A 27,039-nucleotide genomic window follows, 5' to 3' on the forward strand; every position below is an offset into this window, starting at 1 on the left:
TATGCAGCTTTGAAAAATTAGAAATGACACCTCAGAAAAAACTCAAAAGCTTGAATTGAATATTTATTTGAACTTTAAGAACACAAACCAGCTTCAAACACACAGTCAGTCACTGTCACAACCAGTACCATGTCTGCTCAACCTTGAGGCACATCTGCAAGATGTACCAAATGTTTCACTGGTTCTTTGGGCGGCAGATACGATGTTGCTGATGACAGCAGCACAGTCCTTTGTGCAGAACCTGGCACCTCAGTATAACCCAGCTACTTAGGATGATGCTGACACTGCAGAGTTTGTTTCTGAATCCAGCTCTTTCTCCTCTCAAAGGTAGTGACTGTGTGAAAATGAAATTTCCCACAAGGGGGAAATATGAAATTTCCCCCTTGTGGGACTAATAAAGGTATATCAAATCAAAAGTTTCATTTTCTTTACAGCAAATAAAAGAATTACACTTAAAGACAAAGGCTAATTTCTTTTCTCTGACACTCATATGCAGATTCACTGTGGTTGGGCTTTTGCACTCTGCACTTAAAGTATAACATACAGTATAGTGATTACAACAATCCCTGTCCAGTCTGTGAAAGGGGAGGAACCAGTGAATATGCTATCAGATAACACCTGGCTGGCTATCAGCCTGTTGTTGTTATGCCCCTTTCTATGGCTACAGAAGGGCAACATGAAAGTTGACAGGGAGTCTCTACCCTGGTCCTAGAATCAGGATCTACATACTTATTTTCAAGAGCAGCGGGGGGAGCTGTTACACACAGAGACAAGGCATCTCCTGAATTTGTCAAGACAAAAAGCCAGGGAATTTTTCTGTGAGTCAAAGTATTTCTAACATAATACAGCAGATAGTTGAGCTGACACAGGCTCTGTCTATCAGAATCAAATAGTGAAGCTGACCTGTGTAAGTAGTGAGTGTCTGATGAGGGAAAGGGCTGAGGGTGCAGTAGGCCAGGTAACTGCAAGACCAATGAGAAGTGGTAACAGGTGTGTTGATGAGGAAAGAAGGAAAAGTCTGAAGGATGTAAAGAGTTTGACTCATTAAAAACAGTCTCGTTATCAGTTAGCCATCTTAACTATATTTTAACTCTACAATTTCCCGACTGCACTTTCCTCTTATTTCACGACACTACCCTCTAGTGGTGCAATATGGTATAGTCAGACAGGACACAACATCACTCACTAGCTTACTCTTCAAACGTGGCAAGTGAAATCTCCCGCAGCAAGCTTAAACGTGATTGCGCAGAGAATTTAAAAATATAAATAAATAAATAAAACGCTGGCATGTGTAAAAACAGATGGATTTACGCAGGTATTTTAGTTCAGGTCAGGATGAAGAAGGGACAGGCAAAGAAAGGCCTACCACAAAGCGGAAAAGTTACGACAAATCAGACTACGAGGCAAAAAGAAAGTGCAGTTTTTTGGTTTCATGGACAAAAGAATTTCTGTAGCTGAAATATGACAAGGTAAATAACATGATGTTCTGCCAGGTGTGTTGTGAGTTTCCCTCGATTTCTGAGTCGACAAGCACCTTTGTGACTGGCACCAGTAATTTTAGGAAAGACCCCATCAGAACTCATGAGAAATCTCTAAATCACAAGAAATGCATTGGTGCTCAGTCTGCAGCATCTGTCCCAGAACAAACACCAATTGCAAAAACCATACTAAAAATAAACCAAGCACAACAAGAAGTCCTGAAAAAGTTGTTTAGAACTGTGTACTATGTTGCAAAGAGTGAACTACCACTGGCAAAATTTAGCAGTCTTTGCAAACTTCAAAAAGCAAATGGCCTAGATCTTGGTTCCACTTACCTCAATGACCATGCTTGCAGACAGTTTATTGGAGCAATAGCACAAACTACAAGAGAAATTCAAGAAAGCAGGTTCTTATCCATTCTTGCAGATGGCAGTACAGACACTGGTATAATAGAACAGGAGTTGGTTCATGTCAGGTATGTGAGGGATAATGGTGACATAGCCACATACATGATAAAATGTCAGCCAGTCAAGAGTGCAAATGCTGCAGGTATTTTAGAGGCTATTGATGAAGGAGTGAACACCATGGGTATCAGAAGACACATGGAAAAAGAAAGTAGTGTGTGCAGATTTTGATGGTGCTGCAGTGATGATGGGTGAGAAAACAGGAGTAGCTTGGAGACTCAAACAGAGGATACCCCACATCATAACAATCCACTGTGTGGCACACAAACTAGAGCTAGCTGTGCTGGAGGCTGTGAGTACCTGGTGAAATTTGAAGAGACACTGAAAACCATCTTTAAGATGTACTACTATTCCCCAAAGAAGCGAAGAGAGCTGACAGAAATAAGCGAACTGCTAAATGAGAAGATGGCACATTTCAGTGGCCTGAAGAGCACACGGTGGCTTCCAAGCCGGCTGAGATGTCTAAAAGCTGTGGAAAAAAAATTACATTCCCACTGTTGTTCATATGGAGAACATGGCAGAAGGAAGTGATGTCAAAGCCGAGGATGCAGCCAAGGCTAAGGGGGTGGTGCAGGAGATGAAGACTGAGAAATGTGTTCGCTTCCTGCATTTCATGTTGGACTACAGTACCATGTTATCCAATTGCTGTACTGATTTTCAGCATGATAACCTAAACATCACACGAACAAATCAGTTAGTTGAGAGCACAACATCACGCTTACTCAGCCTAAAAACAAAACCAGGAGAATATCAGAAAACCTTGGACACAAAGTTCACAGCGAACCAGGATGGTAGCATTTGCTACTGTGGAACTCAGCTAACAAAAAGTCAGCGACCTGCTAGAAGAGGTGAGGGAACCGACAAAGACACCTTTGGTGCAGAGATCCAGAAGATTATTGACAACACAGTCAAGTACATGGACAACAGATTTAAAAATCTCCATGAAAAGCCTCTCTCTTGTTTCAAGGTTTTTGACCCTTCCACTCTTCCCTACCCCAGAGAAGAACTAGCAAATTATGGGGATGAAGAGGTGGATTATCTTGTCACACATTTTGCCTGTTTGCTAGATGCAGAAGAGAAAGAGAAAATTCCACAAGAATGGATGGATCTAAAAGCGTGGCCTGCAGAACGCCGGGGTCACAAAGTAGATTGCTTGTACAGAGATCTCCTCTCTGAGAATCCAGAACATCTCTCTCATATCTTGTTGCTGGTGAAATTAATGCTGACACTTAGTCCATCAACAGCCATCTGTGAGAGAGGATTTTCTTGCATGAACCGAGTGAAGACAACACATCGTACCTCTCTACACCCTGAAACACGGAATGACTGAATGCAACTCTCCATTAATGGGGAAACAGTTGAATCTTTTTGCCCTGACAAGTCTATTCGTTTCTGGATGTTTTCTGAAAAAGGTTCAAGACACCTGGATCATAAAACCCCGACAAGAACAAAGAGCAGTGAAATGGAGGGCAATGCACAGGAAGAGAAAGCTGATAAAGGAGATGCTATGCCCTCAACGTCGAGTGGCATTTTCTCATCCTAGACTTCAGTGGAAATATCAGATTCAGAATCTGACACAGACTAATTCATGTTCTACACAGTTCTAACAAGTTCACAGAAATTTCTGTTTAATTAGAACCAGATATTTGAGTTGATTGTAATGTTTATACAGTTGTTGTAATTTGGGTTTTAACAATTTTTTGATTGATGTTTTGTTTCCTTTACAATATTATACAATGAAAATAATCTTTTTTATTCGGGCTACTTAAATTTATTTTGGGCTACCAAAAACTAAAGAGTGCCTGCCCGAAGGGCTACCAGGGATTTTGAAATTTTGCGAGCCCTGTAAAGTTTAATAAACTATCATCTTGTCTTTATTTTTAGTTAGCACATACCTTAAACACTTAAAAGCTGTAAGTTAATGATAGTTATATAAGAGCAGATGCATGCTGGTGCAATAAGCTGTACGTTGTACGTCCAGTGGATGCATGATCTAAATAGTCGACTAATTGCAAAAATGATTGCTGACTAGTCGATTATCAAAATAATCGTTTGTGGCAGCCCTACTTCTCTGTCTATTTGACTTCAATCAACTCTGCAGTGGCTCCAAGTCCATAAAGAAAAAGTCCAGCATAGAGCGGCTGAGTGAATGTGGTCTGGACTCTGTGGAGGAGAGTCATGGTTTCAGAAACGCCGTAGAAAGACAGAATACCTGCTCTGTGATCCAGGTACACTCCTACTCTGGAGGAGTGAGGACTTGAGAGGTGAATTTGGACATTGTTGTGACGAAATTTATAATTGTCTGTGTACCAATATAATGCCCATGATTTGTCATTACGTCCAAAGAAACATTCATTCACTCTCCCAACTCTGCTGATATTGTTGTAGGCAACTGCTATACAAACTCCTCCCCATCCCCACTCCACCTCCCAGTAACAACGTCCAGTCAGACTCTCTCTACTCAGGACCTGATAACATCCAGTGAATCTGTCTGGATGATCAGAATAAGACTGTTGTTGTTTCATAAATGTTGTTTTTCTGTTCCCATCAGATAATAACAGATGTCTGTGTGCTGTGTTTGGATCCAGTGTGATTTCACGTGAATATTTTAAGAATCCAGCTCTGGTCTTTGGCTCTGGTGGTGACAGTAAAACATCCTCTTCAGTGACTGTCAGTGAGATGTTTGTCCATTCCTCTCTCAGAATGTCCTGTAGTATATCTCTGGTCTCTGACACAGCTGCTGTCACATCCTCAAAGTACCTCAGAGGACGAATATTGATGCTGGATGAGTGTGTAGACTCACTGAGTGCTGACAGTGAGGGGTAGTTGTGTAGAAACTGGTTGTGATCCTCTGTGTGTGAGAGCTGCTCCAGCTCGCCGTCTTTCCTCTTCAGCTCAGCGATCTCCTGCTCCAGCTTCTCCTGAAGCTCTTTGACTCGACTCACTTCAGTTTCCTGCTGGGATCTGACCTGCTGCTTCACATCAGAGCTTCTTTTCTGGATGAGACGGATCAGCTCAGTGAACATCTTCTCACTGTCCTCCACTGCTTTATCAGCAGAGCCATTGATGGCCTCCACCTCCTGTTGAAGCAGCTTCACATCTTTCTCTCGCTCCTGGATTCTCTGCTGGATGTTTAGTCGTCTCACCTTCAGCTTCTTCTGCTTCTCAGTCCTTTCTGCTGCAGCTGGGACTGTTTCATGGCCTTTATGGTCATCCATTGTGCAGAGATAACAGATACTCTGCTGATCAGTACGACAGAAAATCTTCATCACCTCATCATGACGAGAGCAGATGTTCTCCTGGAGCTTCTTGGAGGGGGCCACCAGCTTGTGTTTCTTTAATGGAGCTGCATCATAGTGAGGTTGGAGGTGTTTCTCACAGTAAGAGGCTGGACAAGTTAAACAGGACTTGATGGCTTTCAGCTTCCTCCCAGTGCAGACATCACAGGCCACATCTTCAGGTCCAGCATAGCAGTGATCAGCTGGAGCAGCTTGGAGTCCAGTCTTCTTCAGCTGCTCCACTAAATCTGCTAACATGATGTTTTTCTCCAGGACAGGCCTCGGTCTGAAAGTCTTCCTGCACTGAGGGCAGCTGTGGATTCCCTTCCTGTCCTCTTCATCAAAGTGGGTTTTAATACAGTTCCTGCAGTAGCTGTGTCCACAGGGAATAGTCACTGGATCCTTCAGTAGATCCAAACAGATGGAACAAGAGAAGGTTTCTTGGTCCAGCTGAACTCCTTTCTGTGCCATTTCTCCTCTCAGTGTCAGTGACTGTGGGAGTTTCTCTTCCTTATAACTGAAACTAGTCTGAACTCTGATCTCAACATGTGAAAGGAGTCTGTCAGCTCTTACACATCACCACATGTTGATTTCATGTCAGATCGACAAAAGCAATACAGACGTTGGTATTGTATCAGATCCACACTAACATGATGGGATCAATACTTTAGTTTGTGTCTCTCCTTTAACTTCAGTCCGCTTCATCAAACAGCAGCCATATCTGCACACACACAGCACCCCTCTTCTTCTTCAGAGCTTAATGGCATTTGGCGAACACAGATCCATTATCATCACCTGTGCAGACAAGAGTAAAGCAGGGAAAAAGAAAAAAGAAAATCTTTGAATCAATCATTACACACTTCCTGTGTGTCCTGACAAGTTCCTCCCAATTCTAGCAAAATGTTGCATCCAGTAATATGTGTTTTACTGATCTGATTGTTTTCCAAACCAATGTTTCCAATACAGGTGGGAATCAACAGACAGCCCAAGATAAAAATGCCAGTGCTTTACACAGTGCAGTGTTGGGGAGTAACGGAATACATGTACCGCCGTTACGTATTTAGAATACAAAATATGAGTAACTGTATTCCGTTACAGTTACCGTTTAAAAAGGTGGTATTCAGAATACAGTTACTTTGTTGAAATAAATGGATTACACGACGGTACTTCCCGGTTTCATAGTGTCGCGGGTCAGGACTGTTTGGGTTTGTTTGACAGCTGTGTTCTGTTGTTCCAGGCGGCAGCGTTATGGTTGCCATGGTTACAGGGTGACGCTCTCTCTCTGCGTGTTTCCTGGGTGAGAGAGCGCTTTTTTGTTGTTGTTGTTGTGCTAAGCTAAAAGGCAGAATGCTACAGGCATGGCCCTAAAGAATGTAGCCTCATGGGCAGTGTAGTCCGTGCTGCAGCGAGAATGGACTGCCATACACGTTATGTGTCTGTGAGCGAGGGAGGGAGAGAAAGGAAAAGTCCGAGCTGTCACGGAGCAAAAACGGGAGCTGGAAGCATGTAAATATAATAATAACCACAGCAGCCAAGAAGAGTGCCTGACGAGCCCATTTGTAAGTAAGCTATTAAGACTCAACTGTACACTGTGTTCGTGTTTTCCTCCGGAAAAAATAAGTTCCGTTGGAGCAGCCTTTCAACGCCTCTCTCTGTCTCTGGCAAGCAAAGTTGACCCAGACAACAAAGTAAAGCTAGTTTTCGGCTACCAGCCCGACATGAACCCACCGTATTAGTCAGAGGTCCCTTTACTACGGTTCGGAGCCGCGGACCTTCAGTAACAGTAATAAATCACAGCAATAGGACATTCATGTAGTTGTAAACAGCACGATAATATATTAAGTAATCCAAAGTATTCAGAATACGTTACTCTCATTGAGTAACGTAACGGAATACGTTACAGAATACATTTTGGGGCATGTATTCAGTATTCTGTAATGGAATACATTTTAAAAGTAACCTTCCCAACACTGTTTACACATGATATGATATTAGTGCAATTTATACACTTTTTTTCCATCTTTAAATCATGTCCTTACAGTGAAACTTTTGTCATTCTCTTTTAATCCAATAAGACAGAAACAAGTAATCTGAGCTGCTTTGATACTTATAGCATCTCCGTGGTGGGGGGAGGCCTAACCTCATAGCTAATTTATCCAGTGTACATCTTACTTGGCTCATCAAACCTAATAACAACAGACAAGCCGTTATATTTCTCCCTGTAATATGTGTTTTAAACCAGAACTTTTGTCCCTGTTTGTGTTTTCTTTTTTCTATTTCAGGTACTCCCGATAACGCCACAGCAGCTCTTTTGTTGTCAGGCAGCAGACTGTGGAGTTCATTTCCGCTTAGTTGACTCAGTCGTGTGTCTTTACCTTGCTGAACCACATCCCTACAAACATTCATCAGAGATCCGTTTCTCAGTATTTTAGCACTCTTAATCTCCCTACAGGCGTATTTATCGGTGTTGTAGCTGAATCTGGTTCCACTCACCGAACGACGACCGTCTGGAGACGATTTTATGATCACTTTAAATCCGTCCTCGTGTCTCGTTGTCACGGTTACAGTGTGCTCACGGTCCGTTTCCTCCACATTACAGATTTCATTTTGCTCTTGTTGTCGTTTTCGCCTCGTTTAAATTCTTCCTCTTCTTCGTCGTCGTCGTCGTTTGTTGGCGGTTGGCAAACAATGACGCGGTGCATTACCGCCACCAAGTGGCTTGGAGTGTGGACCAGCGTTGGCTCATACCAAACAATCGAATAAACAATAAATAATACATTTTTATTTAATAATAAATAGAAAACTACGTGTAAAACTCTCCGCTCAAGTTACCTCGACTGTATAAGTTTCAACTTGCAAGTACGAATTGCAATTGCATATATATATGTTCATGTATATTAGGGGTGGAGCCGAACCCGAATACGGTATTCGGAAAGGCACGAATAACGTGTTTTTTACGAATATTTATTCGAACAAATACTTTAAAAAATAGTTGTATTCGGGAACAAGAAAAACTTTATATCAAAAAGCTGAGTTTCCTTATGAGACCGCAGTGCATGACCGGATGAGTGAGTGACGTGTGAAAGGGGTGACTGACACAGGCTGCTGCACACAGCAACAGAGAAAGTTCGGCTGAGTGAAAAAAGGCTGAACTGCATCACTATTTCTGTTGCATAGATTTTTTTTGTATCTTAACTGGGTTCCGGAGGTAGTTTATAACTTTCGCGGAGATCGGGAGATTAATCAATTACGCTGCACTATTGACGTCTGCAGTCGGGTGCTCTCGTGTTCGCTCAGTAATTTAGACAATAGGCTGTTAACAGAGTAACGTTAACGTTCGGTTTAAAAGGATAAAACAATGCTTGTGTACTTGTGTCGAATTGTATGCACTTGTGGGAGTTATATGGTACGTTTAAGTTACTCTGTCTTTTGCAGACAGCAAGATGTAGCCTATAGGCCAGTTAACTTTAACATAGCTTCCCGTGACTGATTAACTTAGTTGAAACTCCCCACATGGATTTAGGCAACCAAAAACGAAAGGAGTGTGGCTGCTGCTGAGCCATCTCTTGGTCCTCCACCAGCCAAAAAACTCAAGTTCTGTGTGGAAGCATTTTACAGCCAGTGCTGCAGATAAAACCAAAGTGATATGTAATGTGTGCAAAAGTCAAATCAGCAGACGCAGAGATATCAAACATCTGTCAACATCTGCTATGCATAATCACATGCACTTAAAGCATCCATGTTCTGCCCCTGCAAGTCAGTTTCACTGTCTGTATGAACCCCACCACCCGTCCTTGGATGGGTGGTGGTGGGGTTCATAATGTTCACAATGGTATTTTATCAGTTGTTGGTTTAACCATGGATGAGGCAATGGCTGTTATGTTATTTTCTTTTCAATGACGTTACATGTTCATTGCTGGATTTATGGAAAAACATCAACTAATACTGCATATCCATAATTATTATAATGGATATAATTAAAGAATACTTACACTATAATGTTAATTAGAAGTGTAATGCAAAAAAATGGATTTTTACTCCTATTTTGAATTTTACTCAAATACAAATACAAATACTTTTCCCCCCTCAACAAATACAAATACTTTTCCCCCCTCAACAAATACAAATACAGATACAAATACCGGCTGCTTTGCACATCTCTAATATATATGTATTAGAGATGTGCAAAGCAGCAGCCCCCACTTGGGGGTGGACGATGCAATGATACATGTTTTGCAGAAAGCATAATCCTCTCTTGATAGACCTCATGACATGGTCAATATTGGAAGTGTGGAGATGGGATGGGAAGAGGAGTAGAGAGGACTGATTGATCACTTAGTGAGGTGGTGTGAGGTGAATCACAGGTGAATGTGGCCAAAACAAAGGAGCTGGTGGTGGAGTTGGGCAGAAAGAGACCCTGACCCTCCCCTGTCTGCATTAGTGGGACTAATGTCGAAATAGTCACATCCTATAAGTATCTAGGAGTTCAACTGGATCACAAGCTGGAGTGGTCTGCCAACAAACACGGACCCTGCCTACAAAAAGGGTCTGAGGCCAGTGAAGGTCTGCACCAGTCCTTAAGAGTGACATATTAATTACTGGTGATGAGCTGCAGGTGGAGAGAGGCGGGCATGGAGACCCCCCGGACGCAGCACCTGGGCTTCAGACAGGAAAAGGACAGCACAGCCACCTCCCCAGTACCCTTTATCATGACAGAAAGACAGATTTTTCAGTCAGTTTCTAATCTTTAGGTTTCAGCATGACTGCTTATGTGGCAACTCATCTGAGAAATAATGTTTTTTGCATGTCTTGAACCTTTTAGACTGGTTTTCTACTACTTTCATCACTGCAGTGGTAAAGTGTCTGAGTGAAGGTACTTCACACTGCAAAAATTTTAAAACATTCATTTTTTCAGTTATATTAAAAGTTAAGGGTCATCATACTTGAGTCGATGCTGTATATTCTAAGTAGTTAAAATTACTAAGAAAAAGCAGTAAATTTAAAGTGGAAATTTGTGTGGTACACATTTTGTTGTATCTCACACCACTAAACTAGAAACTAACAAAGTTGTAGAAGGGTTGGCTGCTCACAAGAAATAACAATGATGATTTCACAGATATTTTTAAAATTACTGACACGGCTGGCCCTGCTGTGGTTGCAGGGAAGAACAGGCCAATCAAAACTGACAGTAGCAGGAAGAGCAGTTGGGTGAGGTAGGCAGGCCAAAGAGCTGTTGCCGTCCAACACGTTATCACTCCCAACTCGTCAAATGTGTGACGCATGGTCAGGCTCCCTCTGCTTCACTTATCGACGCGCAGGGTACCCCCCTGGCGTCGAGAATTGACGTGCAGGGTCCTCCTATTGAATACTATAGAGCTCCCTAAACGTTGTTTATTGACGACAAGAGATTGCCGCGGAAGAGCCTGTTGTCCGTATATTTATATATTTCAGAAATCACATTGTAGTGACGTGTACTGAACACAATATATTATATAATGTAAACAACTATCTGAGAAACATCAGATACAGCAGATAAATTATTATAGGCCATTACTTTTGTATCGTTTATTGCAGAGGTTCCCAAAGTGTGGGGCCCGCCCCCTAGGGGGGGCGCAGAGCCATTGCAGGGGGGCGCGGTATGAAAAGAAAAAAAAAAAAAAAAGAGCGCTTGGACACTGTGGACAGGTTTTTGATGGGGCTCACACACAAACGCAAAGCAGGAGATGAAGCATCGCCAAATATGTTTCCAAACCAACTTCCTTCCAAGTCAAAGACAGGAAAATATGGTGAAGCATATCTTCCCTTTGGCTTCACCTGCACAAGTGCCAAGGTAGGTCTCCCCTGCAAAATTAGTTTCCCTGCGTCGGGAGCACGCGCTGGGCTCTCCAAATCACGGACAAACAGTATCCCCACATTCTTGATTTTTAGTTCACAAACACTTCTTGTAATAACTAACTACTCCTGACATTTTGGACATGTTAGCTCTTTATGCAGTAAAGTTACAGTGGGATACAAATAATATCAGGATGATCCTGCCGTAATTTGTTCCCTCGGTTCAAATCACGGACAAACAGTATCCCACAGCTGTTTATGTGTTTAAACCCATTTTTCACATTTTTGAAAAATGTATTGATAGCAATGTTGAATATTATTACACAGGAAAAAAAAACTACACGTAAAATAATTACACCGTGACGCCTCTGCCTTTCTAAATGGAGGGACAGTAACTGCGTGTGTATATGTAAGCGTGTAGAACCTGAAGATAGAGACAAAATACTGTTACTGTTAATCTGACTATCTGCCATTCTGCAATTCATCTCATGTAAACAATAACGTGGGCGCACAGCGTGACGTGAAAACAGGCACATACCTTTGACGTTGCGTGACGAACTCTGTAATCCTCGTCCACACATAAACGCAAAAAAGCAGTTTTAAATAATCTCCGTTTTCGGTGAATCGCAAAGCCGTTTACGTGTTGACGAAAAGCCCAAACGCATAGAAACAGCTACACGGGTATTTTTGAAAACTCGAGTTTTCAAAAATACTTGCTTAATTGTTTACTAAATGTTTGAGGTGTGAAATAAACCGCAATGGAGTTTGTAAACAAAATATGGGTGTGTGTGTTTGGAGGATGTGTTTGTGCGGGGGGGGGGGCGCGAACATTTTTCTTGTAAAAAAGGGGGCCTGGCAAAAAAAGTTTGGGAACCACTGGTTTATTGTATTTATGGAGGGAGAGGTGTATGCTGGGTAATGGCACAGCTAGGTGTATGCTGGGTAATGGCACAGCTAGCGACCGGGTGACCCGCTTCGGATGTTCAGTCCATCAGGCGTTATTAGCAGAAATCAGTCCCATAGATATGGACCATCTCCACCTGCTAGATTGTTCAGAAGGTTGTTATCATCCATCCAGATGGAGGATCAGTAACAGGAGCGTGGGAGGACTCCAGAATCCACTCTGGCTGGAATCCGGTGGATACAGCAGTGTTACAGGTAAGGCCATTTAAACGGACAGCATTTATAGAATGACTATTAAAAGTCAGCGAGTGTCAATAATGTTAATGTGGTTATGTTAGTAATACACCGAGTGCTAATATAACAGCTTTAAGATGCATTTGTAGATATTATTACGTGTTTTACCGTCTTTATGGTGCTAGCTTAAAGTTACGGTGTAAACGTTAGCTTATATTGTAGTAAAGCTGTTACTGTTTAAACGATGTTGGGACAGAAATATTAGCTTCTGTCATGACTGATGAAGTTACTAGTTAATAAAGTTTCCAGTAAAGTGATTAATCGCAGCCACAGATTAACAGTAAATATCTCGATTAGCTTCAATGCATCTGTAATAAATATGTGCAAGTTTCAGTGCTTCGTTTAAACTGTATGATACTTATACTGACCCAGGGTCAGTGTAAAATACAATCCTAGCTGTGTGAACAAAGCCTGGCTCCTTTAATCCTGCATGACAAACCTCAGGATGCAGGTTATTATTACTCTTTCCTGCTGGCACACCTGTCACACCTGAGAGTCAGCTAGAAACTTACAGTGACGTGGACATCATGCAAAGACTGCCAGACTCTGTAATACTGTAAATGATCAGTGACTCAGGTTAACACTAAACTTTAAACAGTCCCTCTGTGTCTCTGTGTGTGCTGAACATTTAGAATCAGATTGAGTCAGGCTGCATCAGCTGAATGTGTTATATGTAAATATCAGTATTTTTTAATTCAGGTGTGGGGAAAATATGTAAGATTACAGTGAAGCGATGTACCAGATTAATCCCTGGCCAAAGGCATCGTACTTAAATCAGACTACTGATCCAGCCACATCAGCCTTTTGTGAGGTCTGTTTAAAGTAGACTTAAAATGAACTGCAGGTTCCTGAGAGGTGGACTGTGAGCACAGAAACACATGTTCATACATACAGCTGCAGCAAGCTTACATTAATTTTAAATCAATTTGTTACTCTGATGTCTGTCTCTGTGTTAGTCCTCTGACAGACTGGTACCTGTCCAGGTGTGCTCTACCTATGACTACTGGGACAGGCTCTAATAGAAATTTTCTATTATTCTCATTTAAAGTATTTAAGTGCTTATGCATATGCTTAGTTGTGACACTGTTATAGACTGTTCAGTGAAAGTTTCTAAAACTAGATGAACTTACTTCAGCGTCAGCAGTTTGAGAAAACAACTCCCTTTACAGGTGCTGATAAGGCCAAGGGCACAAAACAGCTTAACCATTGATCTGTTAGGTTTCATAGCGAGACGCGTGAAGTGTGGTATGATCAGTTTGTAACTTCCTCCCTCTTTCTTGGAATGCAAAGAGGAGTGGGAGCACCACTTCTGTGGCAGAGCTGACATGACTGTGAACTTAGATGTTTGATGTGTGTTGGCTCTCCTGCGCGCAGTAATAAATAGCTTGATCACAGCAGATTTTATTTACAAAATTCCACAACACCCCCCCCACACCCTCCCACTGTGAACCTGAATTGAATATTCAGAAGAAAATGAATGGATAGACTGACATTTGTTTAAATACTTCTAGAAATCTGAGCTGTTGGTGTGGTAATAATATTAGAGCTGTCAATCTTTCTTACTGAATCTCTACTGTGAGTCATGCTACCTGAGATTAATTCTATGTTTACCTGACAGCCTGGAGAAATGTGCTGTGTGAAGGATGTAAATGAAATCAGATCTTAACTGCTTACATTTAAGGAGCCTGGTCATATTTAATTGTAATATGAACCAATGATTTTCCGATTGCTGATTCCAAGAGAGTCTTTGTGGAAATCCTGTTTGGCTTTTTGTCATTTTAATTCTCTTTTCCGTTTGCCAGAACAGTTCTCCACAGTCGCTGTCTACATGGGTCAGTGGGACCAAGAAGCACTCTGCTAATGTGAGACTCTGACCAGCAAACTAATTTATCAAATATATATATATTACTTTTAATACATTAATTTCACACCTGTATTGACAATACTATATTGTATTCATACAGAATCAGTATGGTATCATTGTCTGTCTGTTCACTCATTGCTGAAACTAAGAGCTACTTTGATCTATTTAGATCTAAAGTATCCAAAGTTGAGCCCTAATGTTTCTTCACCCTTGTGTGTGTGATATCTGATTTCCTACATGCTGGCAGAGCAGAGCGGCCGTTTGTGCTCACAGATGGTGACGGTGTGGAGAGACGGTGGTGTTTCCTCATAAGAACTAGCAGAGTCACAAAGGACACGAGTCCATCTCACCACCTTGACTTGCTGACTGATGCTCGTCTGCACTGCACAGAGGAAATCAACTGACCGAGGTTTGTCCAGTGCAGTGTTATGAAATGTATATTTGTTTTATGCTTACAGATATGTTTTTCTTGACAGAGGCTCTGCAGAGGTTAGACAAAGCAGAGAAAATATGTGCTTTACATTTTACTGTGATTTACTGGGACATTTGTTGCCTGATGTTTAGCAGGAATGGAGGAATGGAATCAAAGGGAGATATTTTTGATGTTTTTGTAATGATGTAAGTAAACCTTCAATATTATTTATTTGCTTGGTTATATTAGGAGTGTTTCTGAGTGAGGGAGAGAGGAGTCATCATCCAGGTGAAGTGACGTGGATCAGTGGATACACTTGTCTCCCCTTTAAAGGAGACGATCAGAGTCATCCTTAAATGTTAGTGCTTTCAAATACACAAACATTTTTAAAGGACAAAAACGAACATCCAACTTTGACTGTAACACAAAATAAATCTTTGCATGTGTGTTTTCAAACTCTCAGATGGGCAGGATATCAATCTTGGACTGTCTAACCTGCCGGAGCAGCACTGAATAACCACCACACATGAGCATGTTCCTGCAACATTCAGCATCTGATCTGCCATCTGTGTGCTGCTGCTTTTGGTAAGTAGAGTTACCTAACTACAGTAACTCTAAACACATGCCATCCATTTCTAACGGCCTGGTTACTTCCTGTCAGTTATTTTAGAAACCATGTGGTCACCTGACCTAACACTGTTTCTTCTTCTTCCCCTTAATGTTGAAGTGTCAAATGTCAACCAGCTGGAGAGGAAACTACACCAGTGTACTGGGATGCTTCAGCAACACGTGCCAGATGCTGTTCCTTCATGGTGACATCACCAGAGACAGCCCCGCCCACCTCAGGACCTCGCCATTGATCATGATGATTATAATGATGACAGCGAGCGGAACTAAGACTGTAAAAATCCATGACCAGAATGTTTAGATGCTTTCTAATTATTAATGAATACTGAGAGCCTCTTTCTGTGTTTTGTCTGGTTTGGTTTTTTTACCTCATTTGTTACTAACAAAGTTCAACAAACTCACACAGTTTACATTCTGTATGTTTCCATCTTTACCAGCCACACTCTTAACTGCAATTAAGAAAACAAACCGTAGAAATCGTTGCTTTTCTCTTTTGTAATTGATGATAATTCAGTGAATATACTGCGCTGCTTCCTTTTGTTTCGTCTCACATTGCTTCAAGTTTTTCAGTGTTCAGTTATTTTTTACTGTTGTTTGAATTCTCTGTATGTTTGACCCTGTAGACTGTTTAATGGACTGCTTGTCTTCCTGTTTGTAACCGCTGCCTGTTTTTGACTAAAGATTTGGATTTCTGACTTTAACACAGTCTCTGCGTGTCCTCCCTTTGTGTCCTCTTCCTCTGTGAATGTGTTGCATGTGTCACAGATTCATTTATTAACAGCTTTCCCACAGTCAGTTGCATCAGCATTCATTCACAGCACATTGCAGAAGGATTCAGATCAATACAGTGATCTTACAGTCAGAATTATCCTGACAGACTGTAAATTATCTTTCATCAGGTCAATTTTAAAGTTCAGTATTTCAAAGCAGGCGTTATGAAGAATCATATTGGCATTAGGACTGTAACAATATGTACTTACAAAGTCAAAGTTTTTTAATTATGCTAGAATATTAGAAGACAATCAACTTTTAGTGTTTTCTGTATATTAATTATACTGAAATAGAGATGGTGACCATAACTGTACAGAAGCACTAAACAACTGACAATCTAACAAACATTATTGGCCTGAGCCGTCATGCACAGTGAGTCTGATCCTGTGCTGTGAGAGTCTGACAAGCATGTTTCTGGTCAGTTTGGAAGAAATAACATCACAATGTTGATCTTTTTTTAATATTCCTTCTCTTTTACAACATAAACTGATCAAAGCTACTTATGTTCACAGCATGTAATAATAGTGACAGTCCAGGGCATTGTGGTCTGTTGAGCTAGGGTTAGGAATTCAGACATATGTAATCAATATTACTCTTGCTGGAACAAACGCCTAGGAATTTGTATTATAATTCATGAAATATTCAAATTCAGTATCAGTCATTTTATATTATAACCACGTATCCACCCAGGCTCATGGTGGGGCAGGGCTCTGTCCTGGGATGCTTGAGTGAAAGGTAATGTACACCCTGACCAGGTATCCAGTCTGTCACAGTTGTTTTCAATATTTGGTTCAAAAATATGAGTGAAAACAAAAATCCAACTAGGATTCTTGCATATGATGGATGAAGTCTGTCTTTGACTGTATTGTCCAGCTGATCCATCAAACCCCAGCAGGTGAACCTTATTCATGACATAACACAGTAACAATGTAAAAAATTAAACAGCAACAGTCTAAATGTAAAGTGCATTCTAAACTCCTCTTCAATAAATTATATGGATGTGCAGAGAGTCATTCAGGACTGTAAAACGTGAACTACAGAACCCAGAGTCTTCACCATTAAATCTCTGGTTGCTTCATTTTTCTATCCTATATCAGATACTTTAAAGCAGTGGTCCCCAACCTTTTTTGCGCCACGGACCGGTTTATGCCCGACAATATTTTCACGGACCGGCAATAAGTGTCGCGGATAAATACAACAAAATAAAACTAGTGCCGGTACCGAAAAAAAGAAGATTTATTCATAACACACGTGAAAAGACCCAGGAAACCGAGTTAACGATAAAAACGATAACAAAATAACGCTGAAAACCGATAAAAACCCTGAAAACCATACATTTCACACCTGAGCCTCAACTCTCGCGGCCCGGTACCAAACGACTCACGGACCGGTACCGGTCCGAGGCCCGGGGGTTGGGGACCACTGCTTCAAAGGTTTTAGTAAAGTTGCATTCTCATGGTGAGGCAAAGTGTTTTGTGTGTGTGTGCGTGCGTGTCATGAACGGCTATAAAAGCCTTTTAATTACAGAACAAAGCGGGTTTGAGTTCGAGTTACGGCAGACTGTCGCTACTTCTAAATGGAACGCAGCCTTCCTACGGCGGACAGCTAATAACAGGAATCGGGCGCGCGGTCCACCCTAGTCCACACCAACCACCATAGCAACCGCCTAGCATGACTTTAAAAACATATTCTGTCTTCATAACTATCAAAAACGTGAAATGATTTGCAAAGCGTGAAAGTGTTGCAGAGAGCTATGGCGGTATCTTTGGAAGCTGTTTACATAGCTAATAATATACGATGTAACCATGGAGACAGTCACGTGAGCTAGCGGTGCATGTTTACTACAGTGAATAAGGTGATTGTGTGCACAGCGTCCACACGCTGCACAGGGTAAAGACATTACTTCAGTATTGTTTTATATTTATATATATTTGCCTTCTGTTGACCATCACCTCAGGTTCACCATTACAGTTTCAGCATACAAATGCACACTGTTAAATATGAACATGTTCAAAAAACTCATGTCTCAGAAATAAGCACAGCTGTTCATGTTTGTCATTATAGTTTTATTTGTAAGAAAATTGTGAACTTCATATTGTGTATCAAATCAAAGAACATTTGACACGTCTGAGTCATTCCTTTGCCCTATGAGAGCTGGAATAAATATATATCCTGACAGTTACAGTTGAAACAGCAGAGACAGGTAGAAATGGGCTCAGATTAATCTTTGCTTAGTCAGACACGTCCTGTGTTCAGTCCATCATATTAAAAAACAAACAATAGCACGATCCGTGTGATTTTGCATCCATTTCCAAATCGTAGTCAAGCAGCCCAGTCTCATACATAGGTAACAGAAATGTCTCTAATGTAGACGTGTACAGTGTAGTGTAAGCATTAAAAGATCATAAAGGAAACACTAACATTTATGTGAAACTAATTGTAATAAAAAATGAGCAGGTGCTTTATAGATTTAAAAAGAAAGAATCTGAAAACAACACTTTTTTGGTCTAAGTGGTCAAAGTAGAAAACAGAACTGATGTTCAAGAACAAACTGTAGCTGCACTGATATTACACATCTCCATTGTTGTGGTGAACAGACATGTTGCTTTTAAAACCACATGCAGTGTGTGACCATGACTGTCCACTGAGACCATGAACGCCACTTCGCTGAAGCATTCTTCTCCTTCTTCTTCTTCTTGCCATCAGAATGGAAGCAGACAGAGCACGAGCTGCTTTGATCTACTGAAAGGAAAAAGCAGAACATCTGAGCTGAAACCATTAAGATAGAAACAATCGTTCAATGCAGTGTCTCAGGTAGCTTAGCCTGTTACAACTGTTGATACAAGCTAAATATAGTTAAAACACAGTGTCAGGGAACTCCAGTGTGGGAACTAGCGGCTTTAGGTTTGTAGTCATTGTAACTTTCATCCATCCATCCATTTAATTCAGGAGGAAGAAATGTCAGGTTGGTGCAGGCTGGCATTTGCTCCCATGCTGTCTTTAACCAAATGACTTGGTTCACTTTATGTCTGGGCTGTATGTGGGGTTATATCATGTTATTTGGGCAGGAGTACCTGTCCCCTGTTAGGCTTAGAAAGTTTCTCCATAAGCAGAGCTTCTAACTGTTATAGCTTTTAGCACATCTGTAGCTGTGCAGGCTGACAGGTTTTTAGTGGCTCTTTTTACCCCACACTGGTTGTGAGTGTGTAAATAGCCCCACTAGTTCTTTTGGGTTGCAGTTAACTTGGGAGGAAGGGGTGGGTCTGCCAGGACTAGATGAATAACAATTATCTGGGATACATAAATTTCATAATGCATGCAGACATCTCTATCAATTAAACCTGGTCTGAGGGCTGCCATTTTTTACATTCAGTTATTTCTCTTAGAAATGTTGGATCTAAATAATGAATGTGTTACAGTTAAACTGAACTGGTCAGTGTAAATGGCTCATTGGGACAAAGAAACCTTTAAATTAAATACCATCACCTGATATCGAGTGTCAAACAATATCAAAGCTGTAAAAGCTGTTTACAGTCAGAATGTATAAAAACTATGATTGTAAATAAATTCAAACTAGTGAGCTTTTCTCTTTGTGCTGAATATCAACACTGTGACTTCTTAGGCTGTAAGCTTTACATCAGCACAGCTGTAGAAGCCGTCACTCCAAATGTCTTTTGATAACAAGAAAAAAATACCTTTTCAGTCCACGGCCTGAAGTTCTTCTCCAAACATCTTCTGCCATCGGCTTTGTCTGCTGGTTTGAAGACAATAGACCACAAAAAGATGATTTAGTCACTTTGTCTGCATCATGCAGCTCGAATGTGTCGTGTAACGATGTTGAATAGCCGTCGTTATCCCTCTGCTGTGTCTGTAGGATTGTACTGTACAGCATCTCATTCATATGTGAGGAATGCTAATGTAACACGATAACAGACGTCTGGTCTTACATCATTAAAATATAAAGGGCAGGAGATATTTAGATATTTTTATATTAATATTTATATTTTATAGCTGACAGATATTACTAAATAGATAGAATTTACTAAATAGCTGGATGAACATGAAAAATATGTCCATAATCACAAATGACCATGAGAGCCAGTAGAATTAATTCAACTGGACACTCAAAAGACGTCCTTAAATGTTCTTTAAGTGGCAGAACAAACAAATAATAATAATGGATTGGATTTTTTTTATATAGCGCTTTTCAAGGCACCCAAAGCGCTTTACAATGCCATTATTCATTCACGCTCACATTCACACACTGGTGGAGGCAAGCTACGGTTGTAGCCACAGCTGCCCTGGGGCAGACTGACAGAAGTGAGGCTGCCATATCGCGCCATCGGCCCCTCTGGCCAACACCAGTAGGCGGTAGGGCAAGGTGTCTTGCCCAAGGACACAACGACCAGGACAGAAAGGCCGGGGATCGAACCGGCGACCTTCCGGTTACAGGTGCGCTTCCCAACCCCCTGAGCCACGGATTAACAAACAGTTAATCGCTTACTTGAGATGAAATCTGCTCAGCTACTTTGAAAACAGCTTCTAACTGGTTCCTCCTTTAACAGGATGACTGCTCAGGGGTAAGGCCATCATGTAGTCCAGCAACCTTTATGGTTCTGCTTTGATTCATCAGGAACTATTAGGGAAACCTTTCAGTGCCTCCTGTGAAAGACACAGGCATAAACACAAACATTTATTAACATGTTCCACAGTCTTCCAGTTTGATTTTCTCATCCTGTGGACAACAACGTACATAAATGCAGGTTTATTGTTAACTTTTGTAAGGTTTCTTTACTGAACACATCCAGCTGCAGCTCCACTGTGATCCTGAACTGGATAAGCACTTAAGAAAATGTGTCAATAAATGCACATACATCAGCTTACTATATTTATCCAAACAGACGGGACCAATAATGCTTCACTGAGTTAGAGACTTTAACAGACTCTTCTATGTAAGAATGTCTCGTGCTGATATACCTGCAAATTTGACAACAAAGGTTTTTCAGACTACATGTAGCTGTCCTCTATGTCAGCTCACACATTTACATTCATGTCACACTTATTTCTGCTTTCCCATTTTTATCATTATTACTTACATTTTGATTGGATACCTTGAGTTTGTAAATGATCAGATTACATAATTGGAATACAATTCAATACAATTCATGTATCCAATTCAAGGTCGCGGGAGGATGAAGCCTATCCCAGCTGATACAGGACAAAGACAGGCTGCCAGTTATCGCAGGGCTAAGACAATACGTGTAACAGAAAATCCACTTAAATGTTTGATATTTCTAATAATAATCATAATTATGACTATTAATTAAAATATTATTTAAAGGTTTCTTTATAAATACATTTTGATTTTTTTTTATAACCCCTAGAATATAAACCTGAGCTGTTTCAGATTCTGACCTCTGACCTCAGTGACCAGGCTGTGTCCTCACTGCAGCTCCCTCTTCACACTGACAAATGAAACTTCTGTGGAAGAAAAATCTGGAATTTTTTTATTTCCAATCCACTTAAACTATTAAGGATTAAGCAACAGTGCTCATCTTTGCTCTTCTGAAATCTGTGTTAAACAACAACAACATAAATTAGTAACAAAAATACAGCTGAGTAGAAGCTTTACACACCACCAGCAGCCATAATGCTAAATTTTAATCTTCAAATGTTTCTGAGCCGTCTTCAACTTGCTTTTAACACAGAAAAGTCCCGCAGTCAATGCAGCCTGACTTATATGGAACTCCAAAGATGTTCAGCACACACAGAGACACAGAGGGACTGTTTAAAGTTTAGTGTTAACCTGAGTCACTGATCATTTACAGTATTACAGAGTCTGGCAGTCTTTGCATGATGTCCACGTCACTGTAAGTTTCTAGCTGACTCTCAGGTGTGACAGGTGTGCCAGCAGGAAAGAGTAATAATAACCTGCATCCTGAGGTTTGTCCTGCAGGATTAAAGGAGCCAGGCTTTGTTCACACAGCTAGGATTGTATTTTACACTGACCCTGGGTCAGTATAAGTATCATACAGTTTAAACGAAGCACTGAAACTTGCACATATTTATAACAGATGCATTGAAGCTAATCGAGATATTTACTGTTAATCTATGGCTGCGATTAATCACTTTACTGGAAACTTTATTAACTAGTAACTTCATCAGTCATGACAGAAGCTAATATTTCTGTCCCAACATCGTTTAAACAGTAACAGCTTTACTACAATATAAGCTAACGTTTACACCGTAACTTTAAGCTAGCACCATAAAGACGGTAAAACACGTAATAATATCTACAAATGCATCTTAAAGCTGTTATATTAGCACTCGGTGTATTACTAACATAACCACATTAACATTATTGACACTCGCTGACTTTTAATAGTCATTCTATAAATGCTGTCCGTTTAAATGGCCTTACCTGTAACACTGCTGTATCCACCGGATTCCAGCCAGAGTGGATTCTGGAGTCTTCCCACGCTCCAGTTAGTGATCCTCCATCTGGATGGATGATAACAACCTTCTGAACAATCTAGCAGGTGGAGATGGTCCATATCTATGGGACTGATTTCTGCTAATAACGCCTGATGGACTGAACATCCGAAGCGGGTCACCCGGTCGCTAGCTGTGCCATTACCCAGCATACACCTCTCCCTCCATAAATACAATAAACGATACAAAAGTAATGGCCTATAATTAATTTATCTGCTGTATCTGATGTTTCTCAGATAGTTGTTTACATTATATAATATATTGTGTTCAGTACACGTCACTACAATGTGATTTCGGAAATATATAAATATACGGACAACAGGCTCTTCCGCGGCAATCTCTTGTCGTCAATAAACAACGTTTAGGGAGCTCTATAGTATTCAATAGGAGGACCCTGCACGTCAATTCTCGACGCCAGGGGGGTACCCTGCGCGTCGATAAGTGAAGCAGAGGGAGCCTGACCATGCGTCACACATTTGACGAGTTGGGAGTGAGAACGTGTTGTGCCGTCACAAACTAAGTGGTAGAGAGTTCCTGAAACCAAGGGCCGTAACAGACCATCATTTATACTTAGTTGACACTGAATCTGTGACATTAATATTTGGTGCTCAAATGTTTGATTCCATTAAAGTATTTACCATATATATTATATAAATTATATCCTGCAACTTCTGCGACTTCCAGAAAGACACAACACCATGGCAGTAGTTCTAGTTAAAAAAAAGTGCAAAATAGTAGCTGCACTGAATTTACACAGTCTGTCTACTCATATCCATCACTGAAAGCATTCCATTATCCTTGCTGTGTGACTAAAGCTCGGTCTTTAATGGCTGAGAATAAACAAGCAAAGTACAAACAGATTATAAAGTTTAAATGAGGGTAGTAACTGATTCCAAAGTTCAAACTGCACCTTGTCCAATACAGAGGCTGACAGTCGCTCCTGTCTAGAGGCATTTGCTGTTGCTGTGAGGAGAAATGGCACAGAGAAGAAATCAACTGGATTCAGAGAAATATTCTTGCCCAATCTGTTTGGATCTACTGAATGATCCGGTCACTATTCCCTGTGGACACAGCTACTGCATGAACTGTATCAAAACCCACTTTGATGAAGAGGACAGGAAGGGAATCCACAGCTGCCCTCAGTGCAGGAAGACTTTCATACCGAGGCCTGTCCTGAAAAAGAATGTCATGTTTGCAGAGTTGGTGGAGGATCTGAAGAAGACTGGACTCCAAGCTGCTCCAGCTGATCACTGCTATGCTGGACCTGAAGATGTGGCCTGTGATGTCTGCACTGGGAGGAAACTGAAAGCCATCAAGTCCTGTTTAACTTGTCCAGCCTCTTACTGTGAGGAACACCTCCAACCTCACTATGATGCAGCTCCATTAAAGAAACACAAGCTGGTGGCCCCCTCCAAGAAGCTCCAGGAGAACATCTGCTCTCGTCATGATGAGGTGATGAAGATTTTCTGTCGTACTGATCAGCAGAGTATCTGTTATGTCTGCACAATGGATGAACATAAAGGCCATGAAACAGTCCCAGCTGCAGCAGAAAGGACTGAGAAGCAGAAGGAGCTCGAGGTGAGACGACTAAACATCCAGCAGAGAATCCAGGAGCGAGAGAAAGATGTGAAGCTGCTTCAACAGGAGGTGGAGGCCATCAATGGCTCTGCTGATAAAGCAGTGGAGGACAGTGAGAAGATGTTCACTGAGCTGATCCGTCTCATCCAGAAAAGAAGCTCTGATGTGAAGCAGCAGGTCAGATCCCAGCAGGAAACTGAAGTGAGTCGAGTCAAAGAGCTTCAGGAGAAGCTGGAGCAGGAGATCGCTGAGCTGAAGAGGAAAGACGGCGAGCTGGAGCAGCTCTCACACACAGAGGATCACAACCAGTTTCTACACAACTACCCCTCACTGTCAGCACTCAGTGAGTCTACACACTCATCCAGCATCAATATTCGTCCTCTGAGCTACTTTGAGGATGTGACAGCAGCTGTGTCAGAGACCAGAGATAAACTACAGGACATTCTGAGAGAGGAATGGACAAACATCTCACTGACAGTCACTGAAGAGGATGTTTTACTGTCACCAGCAGAGCCAAAGACCAGAGCTGGATTCTTAAAATATTCACATGAAATCACACTGGATCCAAACACAGCACACAAAGAGCTGTTATTATCTGAGGGGAACAGAAAAGTAACATTTATGGAACAACAACAGTCTTATTCTGATCATCCAGACAGATTCACTGATTTTTATCAGGTCCTGAGTAGAGAGAGTCTGATTGGACGTTGTTACTGGGAGGTGGAGTGGAGAGGGGGAGCAGTTGAAGTAGCAGTTGCATACAAACTTATCAGCAGAGGAGGGAGCCTCAATAAATGTTTATTTGGATACAATGACAAATCTTGGGCATTACGTTGTTACACAAACAGTTATCAATTTTGGCACAACAATATCCACACTGTCCTCTCAGGTCCTCGGTCCTCCAGAGTAGGAGTGTACCTGGATCACAGAGCAGGTATTCTGTCTTTCTACAGCGTCTCTGAAACCATGACTCTCCTCCACAGAGTCCAGACCACATTCACTCAGCCGCTCTATGCTGGACTTTGGCTTTTGGATTATGGCGACACTGCAAAGTTGATTAAAGTCAAATAGATAGTGAAAATGTGTTCATGTTAATCTCTGACCATTATATGTACTTGTGTATATTTCTAAATGAAGCTTTACATTTTAGAAGCTGAGATGTTCAGTGGCCCATTGATGACTCTTTGCATTTGCATTGATCCAAACTGTATTTACATTTATATATCTTGCATTAAGGGTGGGGAAACAAACTGATACAGCATAGTATTGTGATATTTTATGTGCTGAAAGTATATCAATGCAGAGAGAAGTATGAATATTTTATTTAATAAAGTATGACCACTTGGTTAAATACTCTGGAAATAGTGTAAAAAAGAGGACTTATCTCATGCACAACCTTCCTGAGCTATCTTCGGCTCAACTGAAAAGCCATCTGTTACTAGACACACTTAGCTTACCAAAGCTAACTATTAATAATAATAATAATGAAGATAATGATTTTTTTTCAAAAGCGCCTTTCAGGACACCCAAGGACACTTAACAATAGAGTAAAACACTTAATAGAACACTGACAAAATGAAGAACAATAAAAACAAAAGCACAAGATAAAATAAACAAACAGTGGGTTAACAGTGAATATGTGGATTTGAACAGATGGGTTTTGAGTTTTAAATTTAAACTGGGGAAGAGAACCAATGTTTCTTATATCTGGGGGTAGCGAGCTCCACAGCCTGGGAGCAGAGCAGCTAAAAGCTCTGCTTCCCATGGTGGTGAGGCGGACAGAAGGCCCATCAAGCTGGATAGAAGAAGAAGATCGAAGTGAGCAAGCAGAAGAAGTAGTGCTTAACAGATCGGAAAGGTAAGGAGGAGCAAGGTTATGAATGGCCTTGAAGGTGAGCAGAAGAAGTTTGTATATTATCCACAAGTTCACAGGGAGCCAGTGAAGTTCCTGAAGAACAGGGGTGGCGTGCTGGTAGAACCAGTTGAAGCTTATGGAGGGATTTTTGGGGGAGACTATGCAAGAGACAATTACAATAGTCAATGCGGGAGGTAACGAGACTATGGACAAGAATGGATGTAGACTGGGCTGAAATAGAAGGACGTAATCTGTTGATGTTGCGTAGATGGAAATAGGCAGAACCGGTGAGATTATTGATCTGAGGTCTAGGATGACACCAAGGCTCTTAACCTGAGGTGAAGGGAAAACTGTGGAGTTATCAATAGTCAGAGAGAAATGATTTGCCTTCAAAAGGTTGGATTTAGTGCCAATGAGGAGGATTTCAGTTTTATCTTCACTGAGCTTAAGAAAATTAGAGCTGAACTAGGATTTTAATTCAGATAGGCATTCTGTAAAAGATGAAAGTGGGAGGGAGGACTCAGGCCTGCAGGAGATATATAACTGGGTGTCATCAGCAAAACAGTGAAAGTGAAGATGAAATTTATGGAAATGGTACCAAGAGGGAGGATGTATATTATGAAGAGAAGAAGGCCTCAGACTGGGCCTTGGGGTACACCAGAATTGACTGGGAATACACAAGAGCAAAATGATTTGAGTTGAATAAACTGGGAGCGGTCAAGGAGATATGATTGGAAACAGGCTAGGGGTATGTCAGAGATGCCGAGAGAGGAAAGTCTGCTTAGAAGGATGGAGTGAGAAATAGTGTGGAAGGCTGAGCTCAGAAGGATGAGAAATGTTAAGAAGACCAGAGTCAGCTGTAACTTTGAGTAAAGCAGTTTCTATACTGTGACATGAGCAAAAACCAGATTGAAATCTCTCATAGATGTTATTATTACCCAGGTGTGAATGAAGTTGGCTGCAGCTGTTTTTTCAAGTAATTTAGAGATGAAGGGTAGATTAGAAATTGGATGGAGGTTGTTGAAGTTGTTACGTTCCAAGTAAGGTTTTTTCAGTATACGAGTGACTGAAGCAATCTTGAATAAGGAGGGAATGATACCGGTGGTGAGTGAAGAGTGAATGATAGCAGAGATGAGTGGGAGTAAGGAAGAGAGGCAGGATTTCACAAGTCCTGGCACAGGATCAAGATG

The 27,039-nt window shown here is 41.2% G+C and overlaps 4 protein-coding genes and 1 long non-coding RNA gene across 5 annotated transcripts in view; 2 read left to right on the forward strand and 3 right to left on the reverse strand.

The window, feature by feature from the left end:
* Positions 1–7,787, reverse strand: part of LOC102080237 (zinc finger protein 37) — a 45,804-nt gene extending 38,017 nt beyond the window's left edge. Inside the window, exon 1 of the mRNA XM_025901432.1 lies at positions 7,715–7,787. The gene's annotated coding sequence lies outside the window, so the exon portion shown is untranslated. The remainder of the gene's footprint in view (positions 1–7,714) is intronic.
* The window catches only part of LOC100695786 (zinc finger protein 239), a 630,955-nt gene that overhangs the window by 112,305 nt on the left and 491,611 nt on the right, over positions 1–27,039 (forward strand). The gene's annotated exons all lie outside the window — the stretch shown is intronic.
* Positions 4,625–7,850, reverse strand: LOC100705723 (E3 ubiquitin/ISG15 ligase TRIM25; the record flags this gene model as incomplete). The annotated part of the gene is made up of 2 exons (XM_025901554.1): positions 7,715–7,850; positions 4,625–6,016 (listed from the first exon to the last, which is right to left on the reverse strand). A coding segment is annotated over exon 2 (1,068 nt), but the record flags the coding sequence as incomplete, so codon positions are not given.
* Positions 17,970–21,311, reverse strand: LOC109203675 (uncharacterized). Its single transcript, XR_002063428.2, has 3 exons — positions 20,429–21,311; positions 19,620–19,678; positions 17,970–18,666 (listed from the first exon to the last, which is right to left on the reverse strand). It is a non-coding gene; the product is annotated as an uncharacterized LOC109203675 (long non-coding RNA).
* On the forward strand, positions 23,355–25,307 carry LOC100705983 (tripartite motif-containing protein 16-like). The gene has a single exon (XM_019363380.2). It carries the CDS (start codon positions 23,392–23,394, stop codon positions 25,063–25,065), a length of 1,674 nt encoding a protein of 557 aa, XP_019218925.1. The 5' UTR covers positions 23,355–23,391; the 3' UTR covers positions 25,066–25,307.

Source organism: Oreochromis niloticus, linkage group LG3 (genome assembly GCF_001858045.2).
Source record: "Oreochromis niloticus isolate F11D_XX linkage group LG3, O_niloticus_UMD_NMBU, whole genome shotgun sequence".
Classification (NCBI taxonomy): Eukaryota; Metazoa; Chordata; class Actinopteri; order Cichliformes; family Cichlidae; genus Oreochromis; species Oreochromis niloticus.

Excerpts from the sequence above, each read along its gene's own strand:
- LOC100705983 (XM_019363380.2), top strand. The coding sequence starts at position 23,392 with ATGGCACAGAGAAGAAATCAACTGGATTCAGAGAAATATTCTTGCCCA.